Here is a 24,831-nt window from a genome sequence, read left to right as displayed (position 1 = left end):
TTCTGTATTTTATATACACTTGTAATATTCATCATGCACGTATTCATTCATCTCAATTTTCCCACCATTACAGATCTTACATTTCTTATCATCTATATCAGTAAATAAATAAGAACCATGGTTTGTTTTTCACTACGTCCTCTTCATGGTATTGTGCGAATCTCCCCGAAATGGTCCTGGAGAGTTTTGCATGTAGGGGGCATCACCTCTACCAAAAAGAGAGAGAATAAGAGGAAAACAGAGGGAGAGACAGACGGGAAAAAAAGAGAGAGACAGAAAGGAAAGGATGAGGGAGAGCGTTAAGTAGCTGCTGGGTTACTACGCCTGTGCGTTGGTGCCGTTCTTGTCGGGGGAATTGGCTGCGTTGATAGAGTTGGCAGTGCCGTCTGGCTGCATGGTGTCCTTGCGCGGAGGCATTCGCTCGTTTATCCGGTCCAGTCCGCGTGCTTCCTCGAAGCTTTGGATCTTGTGTTGAGGGTTGAAGCCTTGGATGGCTGGAAGTATGGAAGCAGGACGTTAGTTAACACTAATGGTTATGAAGTGACATACAGAAATGACAAAGTTTGGTTTTGTTTTGGGTGTTATTGCTATCCTTGTGCAGCTTTTTATTATTTTATTATATAGTCATATTGATATCTAAATCACAAAGCACAGAAAATTTGGAGCTTAATTTAAAAAAAAGAAATAATTGTTTTTAATTTTTTTTGCAGAAATAGATCAGAACATTAATTTATTAGATATGAACATTTCCAAACACTAAATGTAGCATGACTACAGAGGGCTGTTCTTCCCCAAAGAGCAGCCAAAAAAGGTTGCTGAAATAAAGCTGAATATACCAGTTGGCCAATCAACCAGCTGCGATGAGAAAAGAGAAGTTGAGGGTGTACAGTAAAGCTTTGACTAGTTTAGATAACATTAACCAGAAACGCTGATTTACCCACGTCAAGCCTGACTTTAAAGGCAAAAACAGACCTTGATCTGAGTTTATTTGTGTGCTTTTTGGTCAGGAAGTGAAACTGATAAAAACAAAGATTCAGTCTAATGCTGTGGTCTGCTCACACCCCAGCCTCTGGCTTCCCTTCTTAAAACAGCTGTGCGCTTGTGAGACTTTCCGAAACGGTCCTATCTCAACAGCTAAATCTACCAGTTTATCAAGCGTTACAAGAAATGGTTAACCCAAAAATGAAAATAATGTTATTTACTCACTGCTGGCATTTCAAACCTGTACGACTTGCTTTCTCATGTGGAACACAAAAGTTATTTGGAGAACTATTTTTGTCCATACAATGGTCCAAAGTCAATGGAGACCAAAACTTTTTCTCATTGTATAACACTTTTTTTTTTTTTTCAACATAAAAAATATTTTTGGTGCTCCACAGAAAAAAAGTCATAGATGATGAGGGTCAGCAAATGGCTCAACTATCACTTTAACACAAAATCAAAACTAATCATATTTGCTTTCTTAAAGGGATAGTTAACCCAAAATTGAAAATTTGATGTTTATCTGTTTACCCCCGGGGCATCCATGATGTAAGTGACTTTGTTTCTTCAGTAGAACACAAACTAAGATTTTTAGCTCAAACCGTTGCAGTCTATCAGTCTAATAATGTAAGTGGATGGGAATCACGGCTAAAACATACGATAAAACAAACAAAAAAAAAACCATAAACAAAACCCTGCGGCTCATGACGATACACTGATGTGTAAAGACACAAAACAATCGGTCTGTGCAAGAAACTGAACAGTATTTATACCATTTTTTACCTCTGATTCAATAAAGCAAGAAGACGACGCCTCACGCGCCTGCTGCTGAGAACGCACACAAGGGGATGCCCTCAGGAGAGTTCTAACAGTTCGGACATTGCATGAATCAGAGACTGCAACGGTTTGAGATTAAAATCTTGGTTTGTGTTCTACTGAAGAAACAAAGTCGCCTACATCTTGGATGCCCTGGGGGTAAGTAGATAAACATCAAATTTTAATTTTTGGGTGAACTATCCCTTTAACACAAGTTCCTTGTTATATTGACTCACATTGTGAAAGCAAAATGTTTTGCGAATACTACTGCAGGTTGAATTTTTATCCGTTTAGTGGTGCAGAAATCACACACTTCGCACTTTTTAATGCAAACTGAACTAAGAATCAAATCTCTCAATGTGCCAATCAAACAAAACTGCTATTTTTAAAAGTAACAAGTATGTGAACTACATACACACAAATAAATACTAAATGACATCGGCGACTACAAAAGGACGAGATGCACACGAAGGACAGACAGTTAATCCAAGGGGGAGGGTAACAGACAGACAACACTGAAAAGGTTTCACAGATGTCTTGCATACCTCGTGCTTCCTCTGCTTCTATGGTGGCTGTGTAAGCATGAGTAGTAGTGCCATGCCCAAAACGAACGGGGAAAGAAAGTGAGTCAAGTTATCAATGCAATCACAAGTCCATTCAAACCCCCTCCCTGTTTCCCATTAATTCATCTTCCCCTCCCAACACCAGCCCGAACGCTTCACATGCCACACAGGAAGAAAACTGAGAGGTTAGTTAAGTTACTTCATCCAGAACATAAACAGATTTTAAGACTTGTTTTTTCCTGGCCAGGTTTGTTTTTGAGAAACTGGGCTTTTGAATTGGAGATGCAAGGCTTTCTGAACTACTCTCGACATGGATCTAGTCTATTTTTAAAGCTGAAGGTATACAATAGCCAAAAAAGGAGAGGGTTTCTCCGTAAAAAAACACCAAGCAATGAACTGTGTATGCATGATGACAGTTTATTTGTGGCCTTCACAGGAAGATGAGAGGCAAGACAACGTTGAGCGATGTGTCACTTTTTTCTATTTTCAGCTACTGAAGAATCCTTTTATTTACATCCCCTCCCCCAGTGCACCAGCAACACATTACAATCATAAGACCACGTTGTAGTTCATTGTGTCTTGTCATATGACCAACAGAGCTGGGCTTTCCAAAAATGTTTAATGCCACAGATCTCCAAGTATTAAAATTTCTTTGGAAGTGCATTTCCCACTAATAATTTTTAAAGTCTCCTTTGTTCAAGGCAGTAAACTGTAACATTGCAAAATATTATTACAATCTAAATTAATTTTACTATATTTTAAAAACTAATTTATTCCTCTGATGCAAAGCTAAATTTACAGCATCATTACGTCAGTCTTCAGTGTCACATGATCTTTCAGAAATTATTCTAAAATGCTAATTTGCTTCTCAAAAAACATTTCTTATTATCAATGTCAAAAACTGTATATTTTTGTTAATATTACCATACTTTTTTTTTCAGGATCCTTTTAATAGAAATCTCAAAAGAACAATTTATTTGAAAGATTTTTTGTTTGTGACAATGTAATTTACCCCAAACCTTTGAACTACATTAAAGATTTAAACTATAAATGTATGAAAAACAAGGTGTAAAAAAATTAAATGATATAATGCAATATTTGGAATATTTTAAATAATTTTTATGAAACCCTAGCCAAACCCAAACCCTTTTGGAGGTCTCTTTTGTAGGGGTTTTCAAACAGGGATCCAGAGTGCCCAGAGTATTCTTTAAAAATCCAAAACCATACACATTTAGTGGTTATGTCAGAACAGTGGTGTAGGAGTTGCCTAGGAGTATAATACTCAGAAACGTTTAGCTATTGTGCCCATATGAGCAACAAGAGTTAAAGCCCATCATTTTCTGCCCTCTTTATATTGTTCCTAACAAATAAAAGTCTTTTGCAAATGCAAAAACAGTCTGGCTGGCTTTGCCCTGGCTCAAGTCAAAAGAGTCAACCCTCAAGTATGAAGGATACTATAGATATGACTCGAAAACCTTAAACCTGAACACAATTTTGATGTATCTTTCAAGTCTTTATACACAAACATTGTAAGAGACACCAAAGCTAAGGTGCAGTCACATTTACTGTTGCTTGCATTTTTAAATAAGAATCCACAAGATTAGAACTTTCATTTGAGAGGAGAAAAAAAGGTACCCCAAGCAGATCTCCCCACGCTGATCAACAGAAAGCTGCTTGGTTTAAAAGTGACTTCTGTGCAGTACTTCAAACATTGCTACACTTTTGACAACAGAACATGGCCTTTTTTTGCTAAAATTGCAGTAATATGACTGCACCTTTAGGGTTAGAGATCTGTTTAAATCCTAAACCCCTAGTATGTGCAGTATGTGATATATTATACAACATTCTGAATCATACTGAATTTAAATTCCCCTACTTTCATCAAAAACAAACCTGACCATGTTAATGTGGTTGTTAGTAGGAGGGCAACAGGATGCAGCAGGCTGATGAGTTTTTACAGTGAAGGCAGGGAGAAGAAGCATATCATACCCCAGGCGCTGGTTAAATTGGGTCATATTGCGTCATAGTCATAAGCTCACAGAAGCCCCTCTCACTGTGAAAGCATCACCCACAGCAGCTCCTTGGCACTTGCTATGATCTCAGCAGTGCTTGGAAGTTTTTCAGGTCCCTGTCGGGACAGGAAATCTGAAGCCTGTTGACTGAAATCCCCTTCTTGACCAAACCCTTGTAAAATCTCCCCCCTCTTTAAACGATGATAGGTGTGCTGCACCGTGAGAGAGGCAGAGCTGTGGGACGAGGCGGGACAGAAACAGAGCGAGAGCAAGAGAGAGAGGTAAAGACAGAAATAAAGAGTGTAACAGTAGCAGGGGGTCAGTGGAGAGCAGGTATCAGCCTCCACACCACCACAGAGACAGCTCAATGATGCAGGGAGCGAGACTTACCGCTCTGTAGGGTCTGTCTGCCTCCTGACAGCACACCCAGAGGCAACGTCCCAGTGGGGGTCAAGCCCTTTAACTGCAACACACTCTCGTTCTCCTCTCTGAAAACACACCCCCACACACACCGGCATACAAAATCAGAAAGGTCAAATTATCGGATATTTTTAGAGACTTATTGACCCTAAATTCTTCAACATAAATATATAATATACATATGTATTATATTAATACATTATAAAAACACTACATGTATGAGATAGATTTAAAAAAAACCCTCTCTCTTATTGTCTTCTGATACTACTTCCATCAAGTGCTGTTGCTTATGTTTTAAAGAACAGGTTCACTTCTCTTATGTGCAGAACAGAGTGTGTGTGTGTGTGTGTGTGTGTGTGTGTGTGTGTGTGTGTGTGTAATCCTTGGCCATGAGGGATTTGTACGTTAAGTGTATACTCACCTAAGAACAGAGAAAACTCTGGCCATCTTTCCAATGGCACGGATCTTATTTCGGATCACCTCCTTGCGGACTGCCGGGGTGCCACCTGCCACAAACATGCACAAATTGGGAGGGACAGAGCAAAAGAAAAATAGAGGGAGGGAATGTTAGGGTCTAGTTTTATTGATGGGAATAATTTTGCTGTATATCTGTCAGCTTGAAACCTTTTACATTTTATGAACTTCTTTTATCCAAAACAAAAGATATTCAACATCATTACCTGCAGACTAGTCCTATCTGATGACAAGAGTCATACATACTCCAGATCAAATAAGCCATTTCATCCTGAACTCCCATAAGGAATAAATAAACCCCATTTCAGAACTCAACGGCTCACAGACACAGAGAGGAAGTGTGTCAGGCCAAGTTAAAATTATGCAAAGAAGGACAAATCAAATGGGCATCAAGAACAGTAAATGGGACACTGTATTCCTTTCTGACAGCTCCTCAGAAGTGGAGTGGGGGCGTTCAGAACAGGTTCATCTGGTTTCATTACAGCAGAAGAGGCGTCACTGTACTTCACGGCTCTTGCGTTAAGAACAGTAATACTTTTTAAATTACTGAAGTGACTGAATGGAAATACAGGTTGTCTCAGCTCAGTTAAGCTGCTAAGGGCAATGCATGTTTGGCTAGAAGGTTAGCAATACATTTAATTCACTGATAATTGATAACAAAAAGAACGTGATTTGAAGGCATTCATGAAGTATAAAACAAGCACCGTTTATGCACAAACCATAAAACAGATTGAACAATAGAACACGAAGCCCATTTAAATCACACACTTAATGCTGAGTTTGTATTTAAAGCAATTCTTACCTTCACATGTGTCATCTCCCTCTGACATGAGCTCATCATCTGAGCAGATGTTTAACACGTTGACTAGCATCTCTGTTACTGAGAGCACATGAGAGAAGACCAATTTTAACAAACTTTTCAAAAACCATACTTCTACTATTAATTACATGCTTATGCTTTAAAACTGTACACATTACATGCTTCAAAGTGTTCAAAATAATGCATATGGTCATTATGTACAGATAATTGTCTGAATATTTACATGCGGATCAATAAACCATCAAATCAGAATTTATGCACAGTAAAACTAATTTTTAAAACCACATCCCATAATTTTGCAAATGAATTTCTGATGGACATCAAAATCAATGTAAAAAAAAAAAAAAAAGATTATTCCATTCCCATTTGCTCTTTACCTTTCTCCCCGACGAAGGGCAGTGACCACGTGAACACGTCCATGAAGTTGGGCAGCCAGTACGGGTGAGGAGAGCAATTGAACTGCCGGATGTTCATGACGTTGTTCTCGTATTTCAACACAGCAGCTGAGGGGTGAAAGAAAGGAAAAAAGTCAGAAAGCCTGTTCCGATTTTGAGAGACTTTAATTTTGTAATCGAATCTGAGCAAAATAAATTGCTATGTATATCCTGACTTCATGAATTTATATGATATGTATTACGATATTTGCTGAAATTGCATAAATGACAAAAATTAAACAGCTCAGCACAATGGCACAGGCTCAAAACTGTCTTGAGAGCTCTTACCTTTATTGTTATACACATCTAAGTAGTTTGGTGCAGAGAAGATTGTGATTAAAGAGGGGAAGCCTGTTGTCTGACTTTTTCTGTACATTCGATACCTAAGGGGGTCAGTGAAATTGTCAGTTAGAGTAAATGTAAAAGAGCTATTTACATTCAGTTCAGACCAGTCTGGTTTATGATTGTGGTGTGCAGTGTACTCACCCTGCATCTTGAGCTTCATGTGCTCTTATAACTGACAACAAGTTGTTATTCATCAGAAAGTCACATACTGCAGGGTAACTGTTAGAGACGGAGAGAGGAGTAATTAGCGATTCCAGCAGTCCATCAGTCAAAACGGCATGACTAACATTGAGAGGTGCGACTGAACAGGGACTGAGTAGGCAGCTATCAAACAAATGTGCATGTGGGCAGACTGTCAGCTGGAGTACCTGTAGAAATAGGAACATCCTCTCACACTGTTGTGACAAAAGTGCTCGGAGCTCTTTTCGCTGCCGTAGTCCTCGCCAGGGTCAGACCACAGCAGATCGCACATCGGCCCGAAAGCTGGCGGCTCTTTAAACCTGTCTAACTGCAGCACAACAGTGCAAAACAAACAATCAGAACTAAACAACAACAACAACAAAAAGCATTTCTGTTCTCCAGCACCATCTTATCTGTCACTGCAACAAAACTAATTCAATCTGTTCGCATCTGCTCAAATTTTCAAATCAGTGACAGATTTTTAATGACATTAAGTGATTACTGAAAGCAAACCATCATCTTATCCAAGCACACATTAATAAGGAAATAACTAAATACAATCATTTTATGGTCTGAAAACAAATAGACTAAAAAGTGTTACAACCAAATGTGCTTACACATATCTCTAATACTTTTTAAAAGACATGTTAAACTATTATTATTATAATTATTATCCACATAAACTATGATCCCTCCTCTTTTCTGGTTTGTACTTGATCTTTTAATGCCTTTGAAACTATGGATCTCTATGGACTCTCTTCATGAACTGGTTACGAAGTTAAAACTAACCACATCTGTAACTGACATTATTCCAGCTCGCCTAGCTACTTAATCAGGTTTTTGATGTCACTGGGCCCTGTATCCTATCAATAATAAATGTCTTTCTGTAGGATTTGTTCCAGAATATTTAAAGCATGCTACTGTTTAACCTCTGTTGAAAAAAAATCTAACCTTGATGTGACAGTTCTGTTGAATTTTAGGCCAATTTTTAATTAACCTTTTATTTTTTAAATCATTGAGAAGGTAGTTTCTGTCCAATTATTACATTTTTTAGAGTCTTTGAATCTTTTCATTCTGGTATTAGGAAACATCACCGTACATAATCAGCTCTTTCAAGAGTGTCAAATGATATTTTATTATCTGTTGATTCTGGGACCTCTGTAAAACTTCTGCTGTTGGATTTGAGTGAGGCTTTTGATACAGTCGATCATGATATTCTTATTTCTCATCTTGATCACTGTGTGGGTATTAAAGGTCATGCACTGAACTGTTTCAAATCCTATTTGAACAATAGAACTTTTTTGTTTATATAAATGGATGTCTATCCTCCAGAGCCTGCTTGACCCGCGGGGTTCTCCAAGGATCCATTCTTGCCCCCATTTTGTTTTCTTTATGTATGTTCCCTTTGGGATAAATTTTTTAGAAAACACAGAGTATTATTTCATTTTTATGCAGACGATACTCAAATATATGTGCCCATCAGAAATTAAGACATGGATGTCCACAGATTTCTTAAACGAGAGTAAGAATGAGACAATTGTTTTTGGACCTTTAGATGTCTCTAGCAGCTTAAATCAAGTATTGGGCAGCTTAGCTGCTTATGTAAAGACATCTGTTAAAAACTTTTTGTTGTCTTTGACTCTGCCCTGTTACTTAAGTAGGAAAATGCAGTAGTCAAATCATGTTTTTTTTTTGTTGTTTTTTCTGACTGAGTATACTGGCCAAAATTAAAAACTTTTTAACCCATGCTGAGTTTGAGAGAGTAATACATGTATTTATATTTTCTCTAGACTACTGCAATTAAATCTATATAGGTACTGGTCAATCCTATATGAACAGCTTGCAAATAGCCCAAAATGCAGCTGCTAGACTTCTTGCTGGCACACGTAAATATGAGCACATTACCGCTGTCTTACTCTCTCTGCGTTGGTTGCCACTAAAGATTTTTTTTTTAAAGTCTTAAATGCGCTGGCACATTCTTATTTATCTGAAATTGTGACTGTTAACATATCTGCTAGATGTTTAAGGTCATCAAATCAGAAACTGCCGAAGGTTCCCTGATCACGATTAAAAAGAAAGGGAGACCAAGCTATGTCTTTGTATACTGTTTTATTGTTTTGATTGGTGTTTTTTTAATTTATTTTGGTTTTACAATTTTTGTACAGCACAATGGTCAGCGACTGTTGTTTTATTGAAATCTTATTTTTTATTATTATTGCTATTAATGTTATTTATTATTACTTATTTTATTATACATTATAATAACAATAAATAAATAAATAATAAAATGGTTGACTCAAAACAAGGCAACCATCCTGACCATCTATTTTGCTGTAATTATATAATAATAATAATAGTAATAATAAAGTACCTATTTTAAATATAACAATAAAAAATGACAAATTTATATATGCTATTTATATAAATCATCATATTTATATAAATAATTTATTATTATAATAAACTGAAAAATGTAAACATTTAGGAATTATAAATTATTATTAATGAAATGACAATAATAAAAATAATAATATTAGGACACTTTAATATATTTGTAAGTTTATTACATTAAAAAAAAACAACATTATTATTATTAATAACAGCAGTGATTTAAAAGGAGATCAGTTGAAAGATGTAACTTCTCAGAGAAGTTTTCAGCATGCTGACATCTTGCTGTTATTTAGCGGTACAACTCCCTCTGAGAAGTTGCATGTCTAAATTCATCCCTTTTAAAAAATCATCACAATAGTGAAACAAGCATCACCTTCGTAACAAATTCAGCACCTTCCAATATTGTCCTGCCATGAATGTCACACACACAATGCAACAGCACAGGGCTGTCAGCGATGCCCCACATCTTACTTACTTTCCGGATGTCATCGAGGCAGGTGATCTCTGGGGACAGGCCTCCGTGAACGCACAGGAACTGCTGGTTGAGCAGAGCGGCCAGGGGAAGGCAGTCAAAGGCCTCCATGCAGGCATCATACACGCGCTCTGAGTACTTAATCTTGCCTGCGATGAGAGAACCACAATTAAATCACCACTGTACTTCCAAACAGGCACAAGCGGAGTGAATGAGCTTTTCAAGCCAAGGCTGTCACACTGTCCATTTGACATATAGCAGTAATGCTGAGTGGGTGAGGGCAGACAGAGGCTTGCCAACTTTCCAAGCTGGAGGAATAGATGGAGGAGGAAGAGGATGTTGCATGCCTTGTTAGGTGATGTTGTAGCAGACCTGCGTGTTAATTGGGATGAACTGAGGAAACCAGCGTGGTGGGAGGCTGATTAAAGGAGGCTGAGGCCAGAGACAGGTTACATGTGAAACAAGGACCGCATACTGCTATTAAATCCTGACATTTTAGAACGGGCCAGCCGTGCAGAGTATTGTAAACAGCAGCACTGACAGATAAGAAACAGGCTGCCTCGTGATGAGCAAAGAACAACACTGCAATGAGCCAGCAAGTGGTGAAGTAGCACATCATTATCAAAGGCTCTTTGATTATAGCTGGACGGAGAAACAGCCAGCTTCGATCTAGGCTGAATGAACGCATGCATTCTGCAGATCCTAACTGAAATGCCATTGGGTGGTTCCTGATTGGCTAAATTAGGGAGTTTTGATTGGAGAGTTTTTGGTGCAGAACATCAGATCCATTTGTTTTGTTAGTTATTTGGACTGCAAGTAACAGTTAGTTTGATAATTCATCAAACTGTAGATATTTAAAAATAGATATTTAAAAATAGATATCTATAAATATTTATTTGATTGATCAGATTTAAGATTTATATTTTATGTTTTGTAATGCATATTATGTATTTTTTTTTTTATATATATATATATATATATATATATATATATATATATATATATATATATATATATATATATATATATAATTACATTTAATAAATATATATAATAACAACATTTAATTTTGATAAAAATTCTAATTACACACATAAAGTCTAAAGTATATAAAATGTATGTTAACTTCAAAAAAATTGTACATCCTGCCCAATTTAAAATGTTAACATTTAGATGATTTTGAATGCATTCATTTTTAAAAATTATAAATCCTGCCCAGTGTTGTCCTCTAAACAGTGTGCAAACTGAAGACTAAAACGCAAATTAAAAAAAAGCTATTATTTGCATTATATTAGCTATGCTATATAGCAAATGTGTAAAATAAACTGTCCAAAATAACAGTTTTTCAGTGATTTAATAATAATAATAATAATAATAATAATAATAATAATAATAATAATAATAATAACCCACACACTTCAATCATAGTAAAATGTAACATTGTAAAAATGAGGGCTGAGGAAACTACATAGTGACATCTGGAAGCACAGTTATATTAGCCAAAATATTTCATAAACAAGTCGACGAGGGCTTTATATAACTGCATGAATGATGGGTGTCACAATTTTGTACAGATTCTGTGTGGGTCTGCTGATCATCAGCTGCTGGTGGAAAGCAGGCAGCCGTTCGATGTAAGGGTTTCAGTTAGCTGTCAGAATTTGTCATGACTGGGCTGATGGCTGATGTAAATCTAAGTAGGGAGTGAAGAGCCCTGACGAGTGCTGAGGGATGTGATTGAGCTCTGTGCCTGCGGCCCGTCATCCAATACTCCCAAGACATGATCTCTCGGGATGCCACAATGGTAATGGCGGGAAAAAATTGCCATGACAGACCTGAATTATAGAACGTGGCAAAATCTCATTTTATTCTCTTGATAATGTTTAGACACACACACACACACGTTCCGAGTTTCTAAAGAGCTGAGCTTACATTCTTGTTTAAAGGTGAAGTACTCCGTGAGATGCCGACACTCGTGGTTGCCTCTGAGGAGGAAGAGGGTGGTCGGATGGTTAATCTTCAAGGCCCAAAGATAGAGCACACACTGCAGATGCAAACAGAAAAAGCATGTCACAAAAATACACAACAAACAATAGCAATATTAGCCATTCTGTTTCTCACAATTGCATTGATACTTCAGTTTTTGTGTGTGTGTGTGTCTGTGTGTGTGTATTCATATTCACTACAGCTCAAATAATGAAAAACTGAAACTGTGTTCAGAGTCGTTTCTAAAGCACTAAACTCCACATCCTGCAGACTAGGACTGCCTTGTATATTTAGTACCCTTGATACAACTGTGAAAACGTGATGAATGACAGTGTACTGAATTGTAACATATGCATCACAATGCATTTCACATTATAAGGTAGCTGCAGTTACCCAGCCCTAAACATCAGTATGGACCATGTGTTAAAGAGACTGATATCCAAGTCAAACTTAAACACAATACTGCTGAACACAATCATTAGCGTTCTGATTCAGCTCAAACTAATATGCTGGAAGGCCACGACACAGCAGGTTCGGTTTTTAAGAGGATTATACCTCCATTACTCTGATATTTTATTAAAGGAATAAATCACTGAAAATTTTAAATCATTGTATCATATAAAATATGCAGTTTTTCTTTATGCGTGGAATTCTTTAATGACTGACTTCATTTGCCACTATCTTGGGTATAAAAAAAAGCAATGGGGCGGACTCGTCTGTCCATTTCAAACAGACATATCAAATATATATTTTTTTACATTTCTGAACTCATTTTCTATGACTAAGAGTTTAAACATTTTTACACAAAACTGGAATGGATGCAACTGTTTTTGTATAACATTTTAAATTATTATTATTTTGTATTTATTTCCAAGATGACCACTGGACCAATTTTTCGGTGATGTTTTGTTAATTTACATTGAAGTAAATGAACATTTAAAGGGTTAGTTCACCCAAAAATTCAGTCATTAATTACTCACCCTCATGTCGTTTCAACCTCGGAACACAAATTAAGAAACTTTGATGGAATCTGAGAGCTGTCTGATGCTGCATAGACAGCAACGCAACTGAAATGTTCCCAAGTCCAGAAACATAGCAAGGAGATCTGTAAAATAATCCATGTGACATCAGTGGTTCATCTGCAATTATACGAAGCTACGAGAACACTTTTTGTGCGCAAAAGAAAAAGAAATAATGACTTTATTCAACAATTTGTCTCCTCAGCATCACCCTGTAATCAGCGTATGTTGTTCTGTGTCAGCTGAGTCACACTGGATAGGATACACCGTTTCCGTTCAGATCGAATCACAACAACGTAGGAAAATAGCATACTTTGTTTACAGGGTGATGCTGAGGAGACAAATTGTTGAATAAAGTGTTTTTTTTTTTTTCACACAAAAAGTATTCTTGTAGCTTCGTATAATTGCAGATGAACCACTGATGTCACATGGATTATTGTACCTTGCTACGTTTCTGGACTTGGGAACATTTCAGCTGCGTTGCTGTCTATGCAGCATCAGACAACTCTCAGATTCCATCAAAAATATCTTAATTTGTGTTCCGAAGATGAACGAAGGTCTTACAGGTTTGCAACGACATGAGGGTGAGCAATTAATGACCGAATTTTCATTTTTGGGTGAACTAACCCTTTAATGAAAAACATTATAAAAACACATCTAGGCAAATAAATATATATTGCTAAGAATACTTTTTTTGTGGGGTTGGTAAAGTAAGAGTAAGAAACTAATTCTTGACATACACACTGATGTGAACAGTTTATGGTCAGTATTTTTTTTACATTAATACTTTTATGCAAGGATGCCTTAAATTGTTGAAAAGTGAGAGTAAATATATTTGTTATGTTACTTACAACAGATTTCTATTTCAAATAAATGCTGCTCTTTTGAACTTTCTATTCAAAGAATCATGGTTCCCACAAAAAAATTAAGCAGCACAACTGTTTTCAACATTGACAATGATAAGCCAAAATATTAGAATGATTTCTGAAGGATCATGTGACACTTGAGACTGTAGTAATGATGTGGAAAATTTGCCTTTGCATTACAGGAATAAATGACCTTTTACAATATATATATATTTAAACAGAAAAGTTATTTTAAATGTTATAATATTTCACAATATTACTGTTTTTACTGTATTTTTGGTCAAATAAATGCTGTCTTTGTAAGTATAAGAGACACCTCTTAAAAACATTAAAAATCTTACTGACCCCAAACCTTTAGACTGTAGTGTACCTTTTTTAATAAAGCTAGCATCCCACTGCGAACAGAACCTTAGTCTACCAGTGGCAGATAAGAACTTCAGAAACTGAAGCTGATGTACAATCCAAACATGCTGAACCACAAACACATCCGAGCAGAGAGAGAACACTTTGCTGTGTTAGGCAAGACGACGATTTCAATCTTTTCACATCCACTTCTGATATCATCTCTCAGCCCCAAGCTCTGAAACTGTGTAACTAAGGTGCCTAAAGTTAAAGTTGCCTAAATTAATGTTCGCTTCAAATCTTAACCTGTCAGTCACTCTGCGTGCTCCATTAGCTCATCTCCACTATCCCATTAAACACCTGCAAGGCTTTACAGGTCTCACATGGTTAGATTATCCACAGAACACCACTGCGTAACAGTCAACGGAATTTCAGTGTTAATCTGCAGAATACACAATTCATTCTCCATCCTTTCAGGATAGTCTGCGCTTAGGTTACAGTTATCTTTAAAGAGGCCCAGCAGCAGTGGCCATTTCATCAAGCCCTGCACTGAGAGGAACACTGAAAATGAAGCATTCTCCACACAGCTCTGGGTGTCAGGGTGGGGCAAAGTCTGGTGGCGTAACCTATGTGAGTGTTTGATGACTGCAGCGTCCCAGTCAGAGGGCATTAGCAGGTGGTGTGGCCGATGACTGAAGTTCAGTCCTTTGTGGTGTGTGATGTCCAGGGAGGGAGTAGAAACTAAGCGTGGACTTTGTTGTGAAACACACACGTTTTCTGTCTATGCATCTCAGGTGGCCGGTGGCCCCGGACCCTCAGCTGTGTTTGATGGAATTGATCAGCGGTGTGTCCGCTCTCTTACGCTGCTTCTTTTAACCATGACATTTCTCCCGTCCCTGAACTTTGTAACCAAAGCGCGGCACAGAGGTGGAAGCTTTTTGAGGACTTGTGCTTGCTGGCCCATTCAGAGTGACATCAGACATCAAGGCCAATGATACAAAAGAAGCCAGCTGATAAACCGGACCAGAAGTTTTCTTTAGCAAATTAAACTCGGAACTTGGATATTGAGAAGCGCATTCTCTTGCCTGCAGGATGGCGGGATCAATAATCCTTTAATGCCATCTGCTTCATCAATGTGGCTACTTTACAACGATGATACAGTGTTACAGACAAAGGTGACATGCTGATTGCATCATCACAATGCATGCTGGTACAACAGAGGCTGTTTGAATAGCACTGCCACATGGCATCCTCTGAGGGCCAAGTTAAATTAAATGTGTACATCTCAAGTGGCAAAATTTCAGTGCATCACTATGGCATGCTGTTGATTATTACAGAAAATAAGGTTTTGTCCACTAGTTAATAAAAATCAAATGCAATTCTATACACTACAACACTCATAATGTAAGTCTGTAAGGCAAGACATTCTGGACAGTTTAAAAACAGAAATGGGAAGCTATATGTTTGTTAATGTGTTTACGTTGATCATTATTATTTTTTTATTACAAAAGGGAATGCTGAAAAGTCTGTACTTTATTATTAATACTATTCTTAACTGTTAGCAGGAGGAGAACTTCTAAGGATGTAACTTCTGTATGTTGAGTTTTCTCCAAATAATCCTTCACAATTGCGAAAATTACTACTTACCCGAGAACATGGTATGAAAGGAGTTGAAATATCACACTAGTCTCATGTTAGCAGCTATAAATATAAATTCTTGTGGCTGCATGGTCAATAAAATATGCATATCTTGATGTTTTTCCATGCACAATGTTTTGCTCCATAGACTTCTATTGTAAGTGCATTACTTTACACACAGTTTTTGTGAACTGAAGAGAAAGTTGAAATTATTTTCTATGGTTATCAACAGCATGCTACTGATACTGCTGATCTTAATATGTAATGATGTACTGAGAGCTTAATATGCATTGAATCTATAGTATTCCTTTAATTATATTTGTTTAGGCATTATAGAAAGTAACAGTTGTTTACCACTTAACCCTATTTTACATAACTTGTGAATTTGAACATTACAAATTACACTCACCTCAATACTGAAATAGCCTCGATCCACATAGTCTCCCAAAAATAGATAGCGTGTATTGTGCGGGGAACCCCCCACCTCAAAGAGCTTCATCAGGTCAAAAAACTGCCCATGGACATCTCCACACACTGTAGACGGAGACAAAACACATTAAGAAAACCACTTGAAGATAAAATAACAAAAACAACATGACATCATCGTGGCCAAAACAAAAACATTGGAGAACGCTGCAGAAATAAAAATTAAGAAATAGCATACATTGTGTACACACGAGAAGGTCAAGGACATATCTTTATGAGCTCAAGATGGAGGCAAAAAATGGGTGCAGAAATCTTAGGATTTGGGTGCACAAATATTAAAACCACCAAAACGGAAGTGCACAAATACTAGGCCCACTCAAAACGGCTGAGTGAAACAGATCAATAGTGGTCGCCACAAACAGGATGTGGCCAAACCAATCAACCATTTCCGCTTAAACCTCCACAAGGTAAATGGTTGTAGGCAGAAACACCATCACAGTTATTCATGCCACAACGTCTTTGGTTTTCTCTTGCAAGCCAATTATCATGCACATAAGTGTGTGTTTAGAAAAACATGAGTGTGTGCAAAGGGGGGTTGCGGGGAGAAAGATGTAGATAGACATGCCCATTTATATCCACACACCTGTGTTTGCCTGAGTGTATGGCGAGTGCTGGGGGTTTCCTGTGGCCTCCACTGGGGAATTAATGTGTGGGGGTGTGTGAGATAGAGTCTAGGATGCAACTGTTTCTCTGACCTTTACAGAGCAACCACATTAGGGGTTGCTGTGGAAGACTAGCTCCGTATGAAAATAATCACGCACTTCTCGCTGACTTGAGAATTATGTCGAGGTCAGGACTAAAACTAAAGATCAAGTATGATGATATCAGAGATGCCCACTCAAATAATGGCAAAACCTAGAGGGTACTTTTATTGGTCTTGGATAACATTCTCTATGAGAAGAACTGAATCGCTGTTAACTAACAAACTAACTCTTGTTTATGAGAAAGCATGTGGGCGAGTACCATCGCCAGTGGGAATCGTGTTTTTCTGTCATCCTACGGCATTAGGTGTAGCATTGATCCTCTGAGATGTAGAAGCTGGCTGTGAATCACGACAGGTCTATAGTGCCGCCGCACAGTGAGTCATCAAGTGTGCAGCAGCTTACCTGTGATGGGGGCCTCCACTTCCAGCATGCATTTCTCGTTGCGGAGGATGTTGGCGCCATCGTTGATGATGCATAGGGCCGCGTCTTCCTCCAGGCGGCCCTCTTTCACCAGGTGGCTCTTCAAAAGCTCCACCTTGGGCTTGCCGTCCTCGTACAGCTCTTTCATGGTGAGCCGTGTTGTGGGAGGGTACGGCACTGCTGCAGGAAAGAGGAGAAAGAAGGACTGATTTTTAGTCTTGTTAGTCACAGGGAAACCCTGCTGGCAGACATTTCATACATTAGAGAAATAATACGTATATCCAAGACGGCATTATACAGGTTTTTAAGCTATTTTGACTGTACAAAATGGATTACAGCTTTGTGCCAATTCAGCAATTCAGACCACATATTGATTTGGAACTACCCGATAGAGCATCGCAGCAAATGTCTAAATTTACAGCTGTATGTTTACAGCGATGACTGTGCAGTCGATAACAGTGTGGTGAGGTCTCAGAGTCTATAACAGTATCTGTTGACCGAGGTGTCTCCAAGTTAAGGAAGTGCAGCTCCTTCACAATTTCAAAGCCAGATGGTACGTGATAAAATTGCAGAACCAAAAGCAGAAAAATTTGTTACGGTGTTACTCAAAATAAAAATATCTCAGCCCAAGAGTTTCTTAACATGCCACTTTCAGGCTTCCATCAAAAGTAACTTTTGGTTTGTGAAACTAAATTATTACATTTTCAGAACCTGAAACCAACCTGATTATTCAAGATTTTAAAACTAGCTGCTGGAAAAATATGCAGTTTTGAACATTCCTAGTGCTTGCCGGTGCAAAACTCTCTGCAATGATACTAGGGTGTTTTAGGTGGTTGCAGGGCATGCTACAGTTGCTTAATGCTTGCTAAAAAGAACCCACTCCCAAGTCTCTCTTTAGCCCATTTTAGTAGGTCAACATGACCATTTGTCCACCAGCCATAAATCATACAATATGCCACACAATTTGAAGTCATATCACATCACTCTTGTCCATAGCACAAACAGTGAGGGATGACTGTGCTATTCTTTAATACTAAGCACCACAAAGCTTAAAAAATAACGGCTGATTTTTTTCCCTAAACAATGTCAGTGCAAACCCTAACCTTACTGTCAGTATACTGCGAGTTCATGACTTTCTAAACTTTTCTTGACAGGTGTGAATGAGTTGATGAATGACGTCAGCCAGTTAACTTTAACATCTTTCCCTGAATACAGGGAAATTAAATTGATGTGTGAAATTTCATGGTTGCAAGACGACAAGTTATTACTCAATTCATGATGTCAACTGAAAGCATACAGTTCGCAAGTTATGAGGTTGCCTGAAAAAAGCAATGCCACACTGACTGCCAGAAATTAAAAGTGAAACATACGCATGGTTATAACAGTTGCCGTTATTGGTCAGGAATTGGGACTCTCCCACAAAGCTATGTGGGTTATCAGAACACACATGGCCACAGCTGGTCCCATCCCTTCCCCCAACCCACACGCACAGACCTTGTTAAGAAGACACGAAGCCCTGGCCGTCATGGAGAAGACAGCTTAAATAAACCCTCGACAACCTGGGGGCTGGGATTTTACATTCAGACACCATGTGCATGAGCGCTGAGGCGGGCAGCATGCAACCAAATGCCTGCTAGGATCGCTCTGCAACCCCTGAGCCTCAAGCTATTTTCAGTTGCAGGAATTCCACTACATTTAAACCAGTTTAAGAGGGGTTAGGAAGTTACGTCCTGAAGTCGGGGTGGGGTAGAAGGCCAGCTGTTGGCATCGATATGGAATCCTCTCCGCCAGGGTCACAGGCCAGGTTGGCACGGCTCGCTCTCCAGAAGAATGTGGGTCTGGCCAATGGCCATGGCTTTCAGTGCTGGGGCCACAGGCATGACAGACCACAATGCTTCAAGATCGAATGACTAGGAACCTTCCAAGGACTCCAATGGTGGAATTAGGAGCAAAGAATCGGTTTGGGTTTACAAAATCAACAGTTTTTTGATGATTTTGGGGTCTGTTCAGGCAGAAACCACCAGAGGGTGTTGTTCTTGTTGTATGCCAGTATGAGGAAGAGAAAGATGACGAATCTTTCATGCCTGACAGAATAAAGGAAGAACACCTGCTCATTTGCCTATTTTACCTAAAGCTGTAACAGGGCTATTATCTGGCTGGAGGGTTGAGTTCACTCTTCTGCGGCGATGGCAGAGAAAATGTGTAACCTCTCAGTGTGGCACATTTGCATGTGAAAATGAGGCCCTCAGGATACCAGTGGGTTTTTACTATCAAAGTACCAAAAATATGTATTTACCCAGCAGTGAGGCGACTGTACTACACTCGTGGTGTACTCAACCCTTGATGATGTCAAAATCCAACCCAATGAAGGCCCATTTAAAAGGAGATCGGTTTACGAGAATAAAAATACACCCACTTGCTCACTGCAAAGCTGTGCAACCATTAAAAGTCTAAATGCCCTCAAAGATACATTTGAAACAAAACTGAGTTGGTTAAGCTTACAAGGATAGTTTATCCAAAAAAGAAAATCCTTATTTACTAGCCCACGTCATTTCAAAATCTCTATGACTTACTGTGAAATGCAAAAGAACATTTAAAAAAAAGTCTCTAAGTTTTTGTTAGTCCATACAATAGGAGTCAAATTTGGTTGTTTTCGACTACACTTACATTTATTGTATGGACAAAAGAGCTGAAATGTTTTTCAAAATCTCTTTATTCTGCAGAAGTTGGCGAGTAACTTTTTGGGTGAACTATCCCTTTAAGAGACTTCTGGACCAGACCGCATGTATATTAATAAGGAAGCTAGAAAAGGCGTAACTTCCTGTGTTTGGCCTGATCTGTGGTTTTTAATCGCACTAACTGTTTTCTTTTTTTTTTTTTGGGGGGGGGGGGTGGGGGGGTGATACTAAGAGAACCTTTTAGGTAAGTTTTATGGACTTTGACAAGAGAGGTTCTAGGCAAGGATGACGAGAGCTATATTGGGTGGTAAGAGCGATCGTCGAATGAAAAGCCATGGTGAAAGGGTGAAAGATGGGGCCCAAGGTCTGTTAATCATGCATGAAGACAGAATAATTACACAAGCAGGGTGACGCTGACCCTGACAGCTCTAGTTTCTTATCTGTAAATAAGCCAAAAAGTCAAAACATCAAATTCACCTGCAGCCTGACAGGGGTACAAAACATTATAGCATCAGCTGCATAACTCACTTATTTCCAGACGATGTGCATTTGATGGTGATATGATTTCAAGGTGGGCATTCAGGGTGATGTTGATGTCACCCCTCCAAAAAAAAAAAAAAAAAAAAAAAATGCCACTGACAGCAACCCAGCTTGATTTGCTCTTTCATGCTAACCTTTCAAGCGTTCAACTGACTGTTGACCCACGTTTAAATGCACAACACAACAACTGCCAGACTGTCTGCCATTCTAAGCGGGGGAAAGTGAGAAAAGAGTTGCGTGGAAATGTCTAGCAACTAATCAAAGCTTTTAAAGGCACTTGACCTCATCTTTCCTCCACCTCCGTCGCATTGTTCCAAGCTTGGTTCGGCTGATGAGTGCATAGTAGAAAAGTGCCGCTGCAATCCTTGATTCCCCACGCTCCGTGCTTTAACTGTGGGAGGACTCATCAAAAAGCGGCCTTGGCGAGAACCTCAACTCCCACTCAGCACTTCAATCATACTGGAGTTCGTTCTCACAGAGCTTATAGTCCTTTTAAACACAAGCTTTAGTCATTTTATCTTCAAACACAATGTTTTTTGGACAAAACAACAGGCCGGCGCGCTCTCAACAAGCTTTTTTTAAAATATTTTAACACTTGAGTCGACTGAATTAATCTTTCATCAGCCAGAAAATATGCTAATACAGAATTATCACAGACGTGGTAGAAGAATACTGCTGCACGACTCTGATTGGTCAGTGGGTAGTAGCGCTTTCAAGGTGCTAACAATCTACAATTAACACTTGCATCAGACAATATTCCCTCTCCGCTGTCCTGATTCTCTGTATAATTGCCTCATATGCAGTGAAGTTGGCATCACTGATTCTGTTACTTCCCTGTTTAATACTGTAAAGCTGCTTTGAACAATCTCTTTTGTATAAAGCGCTATATAAATAAAGGTGACTTGACTGACTAGAATTCTCCAGTTCAAACGCGGATGACTGTCCATTGTGGCTTACAAAACAAATCCCACAAAAACATTTTCAGACAGCCTGCGATTGCACATACGTGTGGCGTAAAATCCAGGTGTTGGAGTGCTTAAACTGAAAGGAGGCATTCAGTGAAACCTGGAACCAATTTGGAGCTGAAATGCTCCCGTTCCTGCAAAAAAGAAGAACTGGGATTCTAGACAGAAAGACAGTTTGGCTCTTTTTAATGAGGAGGGTTTTTTTTTTTTTTGTCTGTAGCGATTTAGATTGCTGAACGGTCTGACTTGAAAATGGAGATGCAAGTCATTATGGATCCAGAACTAGACGACTACTAAAAAGCCCAGTGCTTTCAGCTCATTACAGAGACTGTCTAATTAAGCCCGATCTGCCAAAACACAGTGAGCTGACAGCAGCACATAAGGGACTGTGAGGAAAGAACAGTGGACAAACTAGTTGTATTTGAAAACAAGTCAAAGTTCCCCGGGTGCTTCTATACCCATGAAGCCACAGACCTAATGATCCAATTAGCTGTAGTACTGCGACTCACCTCTTTGACATAAGAAACTCCCACGAGTCCTTGATAAGTTGATGCTTAAATGCATCACCTAGCCAAGGGTCAATCCTATTTTTGTGTCTAAAGTAGGATTATAAATATGAGGTTAATTGGGATCACACAGATAACTTCAGTTAGTTTAGTACTACCTCGGACAAAAGAGCAAAGCTGAAGTGACAGTTCTCACTGATGTTGCCTAAACCATAAAGAAGGATGGAAGCAGATGTACTGCAGTGATGTGAATGAATGCACTGATGATAAATGTAAACCTATGGACTTAATCTTCTAAAGTTAATCTACTAAATTAATACACACACAAAATAATGCATGCATTTCCTATTATAAAATAAGAATGTAAAATTAAAAATAACCATGAAATTGTCCATTATGTATATTAACTAACTGTTAAGGCAATCAAAATCAGTTTATATTAAGATTTTATATATATATATATATATATATATATATTAAGATTTTATATATATATATATATATATATATATAAAGTCCTACAGTAAAATATACTCTTATAGTAATACAAAAAAACACCGGTAATGCAAAATCAAATGTTTATTTTTCGTACTTAACCGTTTTAGCAGGTTCAATTTCATGAATCCCATGGGATTTGCATATTCAGACCACTTTGAGTACCATCCATCCCCACTAATATCCCTATAATGATCTAATTCACTAATGAGAGCTTTGCTTCTACGTAATGTTTGCACACTAGAGCTTAAAACTTCATTCAATTCTAATTTAATTCGTGCCAATTCATCCCATGCAGCCTGAGCCAGCCTGTCAAATAAGCCATCAACGTGTGTCATTACACTTTTTAAGTTATCCAAAAGTCAGTCAACACAACAGACGTCCTGACTTGCTTATATTTATATCACACATAAACTGAATGTCACCCGTCAGCTAACGTTACCAGCGCGGGTTAGCCAACACAACCAGGCGAACTGGATAAAATCGTACGGTTTCACACAGAAAGTGTACCTTTAACGAGCCGTTCGGTGGTGGATTGTTTATTCTGCTCCTTCCCCGACATTCTTCAGTGTCTCTCGGTGGAATAATTGTAATTCCTCTTTGTAGCTGAACCCAGCTAGTCGCGTTAGCCCGCTAGCTTGGCTAAGCTACTGACGTTTCAGTTCGCGAGGAAGAAAAGTCCTGACCGCTCCGCTGTAAGAGCGGGGAAACGGAGTCAGAGCGCTCGTCCGGGTCGGCTTGTTGATATGTACGCTCAAACGGTGGGGGAAAGGGGAAGGGGGAGCCCACTGTAACGGCAGAGTTTTATTTTCTGCCGTGTCTGTCCTTCGGGTTTGCTCACATAGGCGACCCAGCTGCTGTCAATTTCTCTGAGGGAGTAGCGATGTCCGACTCAAGAACGAATCGTTCGCTGGAGTCGAATCTTTTGAGGGAATCGTTTGAACCAGATCATAAATCCTGTCGTGGACGAAAAAGACCGAATCGGTTCTCGAGTCAACAATTCACCGACTCATTGAACCTCTTTTGGACGTGTCCTATTCATAATGAGTTGATTTAAATAATGTAAGGTAATAATTATTCCTAATAAAATTAACTGGAAATATGTTTATGACTTAACTGTAAAACAGTTTATCAATCTGGACAAATTAACGCCTTTTTATTAAAATTCGGAGTAAAAAAAAAAAAAATCGTTGTAATCTGCAATATGTCCCAGTAAATGGCACAATTTTATAGCATATTATATGCCACGCAGGTGAAGCAATTACGTAATGAAGTAAAAGAATCACTAAATTGGTTTTATGAACTGGTTCTTTAAAATGAACTGTTCAAAAGAACCGAGTCTGAAAATGACTCAGACTTCATTTCTATGAAGGAGGGGAGGCGGAGGGAGAGTGAGCAGCGCGACAATAAAAGGCTTTGTACGAGATGTTGTCTGTTTTTGTCAAGCGACCACAGTTGGCTTGTATATAATAAATACGTATTCTGGTTCGATTTTATTGTAACGATCAATTTTCGTGTCTCAGTGCTTTGTCTTTCTTCGTTCTTCTTCGATCCACTGACTCGCCCTGACTCCCTTCTTGCGGATTAAACTCTAATCCACAGTGCAAACGGATTTCCTACAACATGGCGGCTTCTTCTCAGCACATATGTTTGTGGGTAGTGTAGTTTTTAACACGCATCTAACGCTATATGACGTCAGTTATATGCATCGCTATGCAATTATCCGCTAGGATAATCTTGATGACGTGAATATTTTTATATATCCAGACAGAAGCCAACATTAATAGAAACACACAAGAAGGAGGAGGTTAGAATTATGAATAGGAGAGAATTAATAAACAGTAATCCAGCATTGTCACCCAGTGGTCAACTAGAGAAACGTCTGATTGATTCATTGTTGATTTGAAAGATGTATGATTAAAAATAAAAATAGTGGTTTTTATTTATTTACACACCACGACATATATAAGTGCATCCAGACATACATTCTACTACCCCATAGGCTAATGACCTGCATATAGAAAAAAATATTCTAATTTAGGCTACACCTATTGTTTTCTTTTCTTTACAAAACTAAATCATGGAAACTGTGAATAATTTTGTTGATTTAACAGACTCAGTAGCCAAAAAGCGGGTATAAATATGACAAAGTACATTTAAAATATCTATTCATAATAAAGAGAGGGCTAATTTACATGTAACTAGTTACATGCAACAGCGTTACGTAATTTAATTACAAAATAAATGTAAAAGTAATCAATTACAGTTACTTATGAAAATG

At 38.4% G+C, this 24,831-nt stretch overlaps 1 protein-coding gene across 3 annotated transcripts; it reads right to left on the bottom strand.

Annotated features, from left to right (window-relative positions):
• Nucleotides 1-23,456, bottom strand: LOC109047393 (serine/threonine-protein phosphatase 2B catalytic subunit gamma isoform-like). 3 transcript variants are annotated; one of them, XM_019065111.2, is made up of 14 exons: nt 23,061-23,456; nt 17,349-17,543; nt 16,166-16,290; nt 11,838-11,949; nt 9,912-10,057; nt 7,234-7,373; nt 7,007-7,084; nt 6,809-6,903; nt 6,464-6,589; nt 6,069-6,146; nt 5,214-5,298; nt 4,763-4,860; nt 2,343-2,369; nt 1-494 (listed from the first exon to the last, which is right to left on the bottom strand). In XM_019065111.2, the coding sequence occupies exons 1-14, from the start codon at nt 23,110-23,112 to the stop codon at nt 319-321; spliced, it is 1,533 nt and encodes a 510-aa protein (XP_018920656.2). In that variant the 5' UTR covers nt 23,113-23,456; the 3' UTR covers nt 1-318. The 3 variants fall into 3 exon arrangements, with proteins under 3 accessions (XP_018920656.2, XP_018920655.2, XP_018920657.2); XM_019065110.2 differs by having other exon boundaries at nt 17,349-17,546; nt 23,061-23,455; XM_019065112.2 differs by lacking the exon at nt 2,343-2,369 and having other exon boundaries at nt 17,349-17,546.
• Between the last annotated feature and the right edge of the window lie 1,375 nt (nt 23,457-24,831).

The sequence above is a fragment of the Cyprinus carpio genome, chromosome A10 (assembly GCF_018340385.1).
Source record: "Cyprinus carpio isolate SPL01 chromosome A10, ASM1834038v1, whole genome shotgun sequence".
Lineage (NCBI taxonomy): Eukaryota > Metazoa > Chordata > Actinopteri > Cypriniformes > Cyprinidae > Cyprinus > Cyprinus carpio.
The sequence above is the reverse complement of the archived record's forward strand: the minus strand, read 5'-3'. Positions and strand labels throughout refer to the sequence as shown.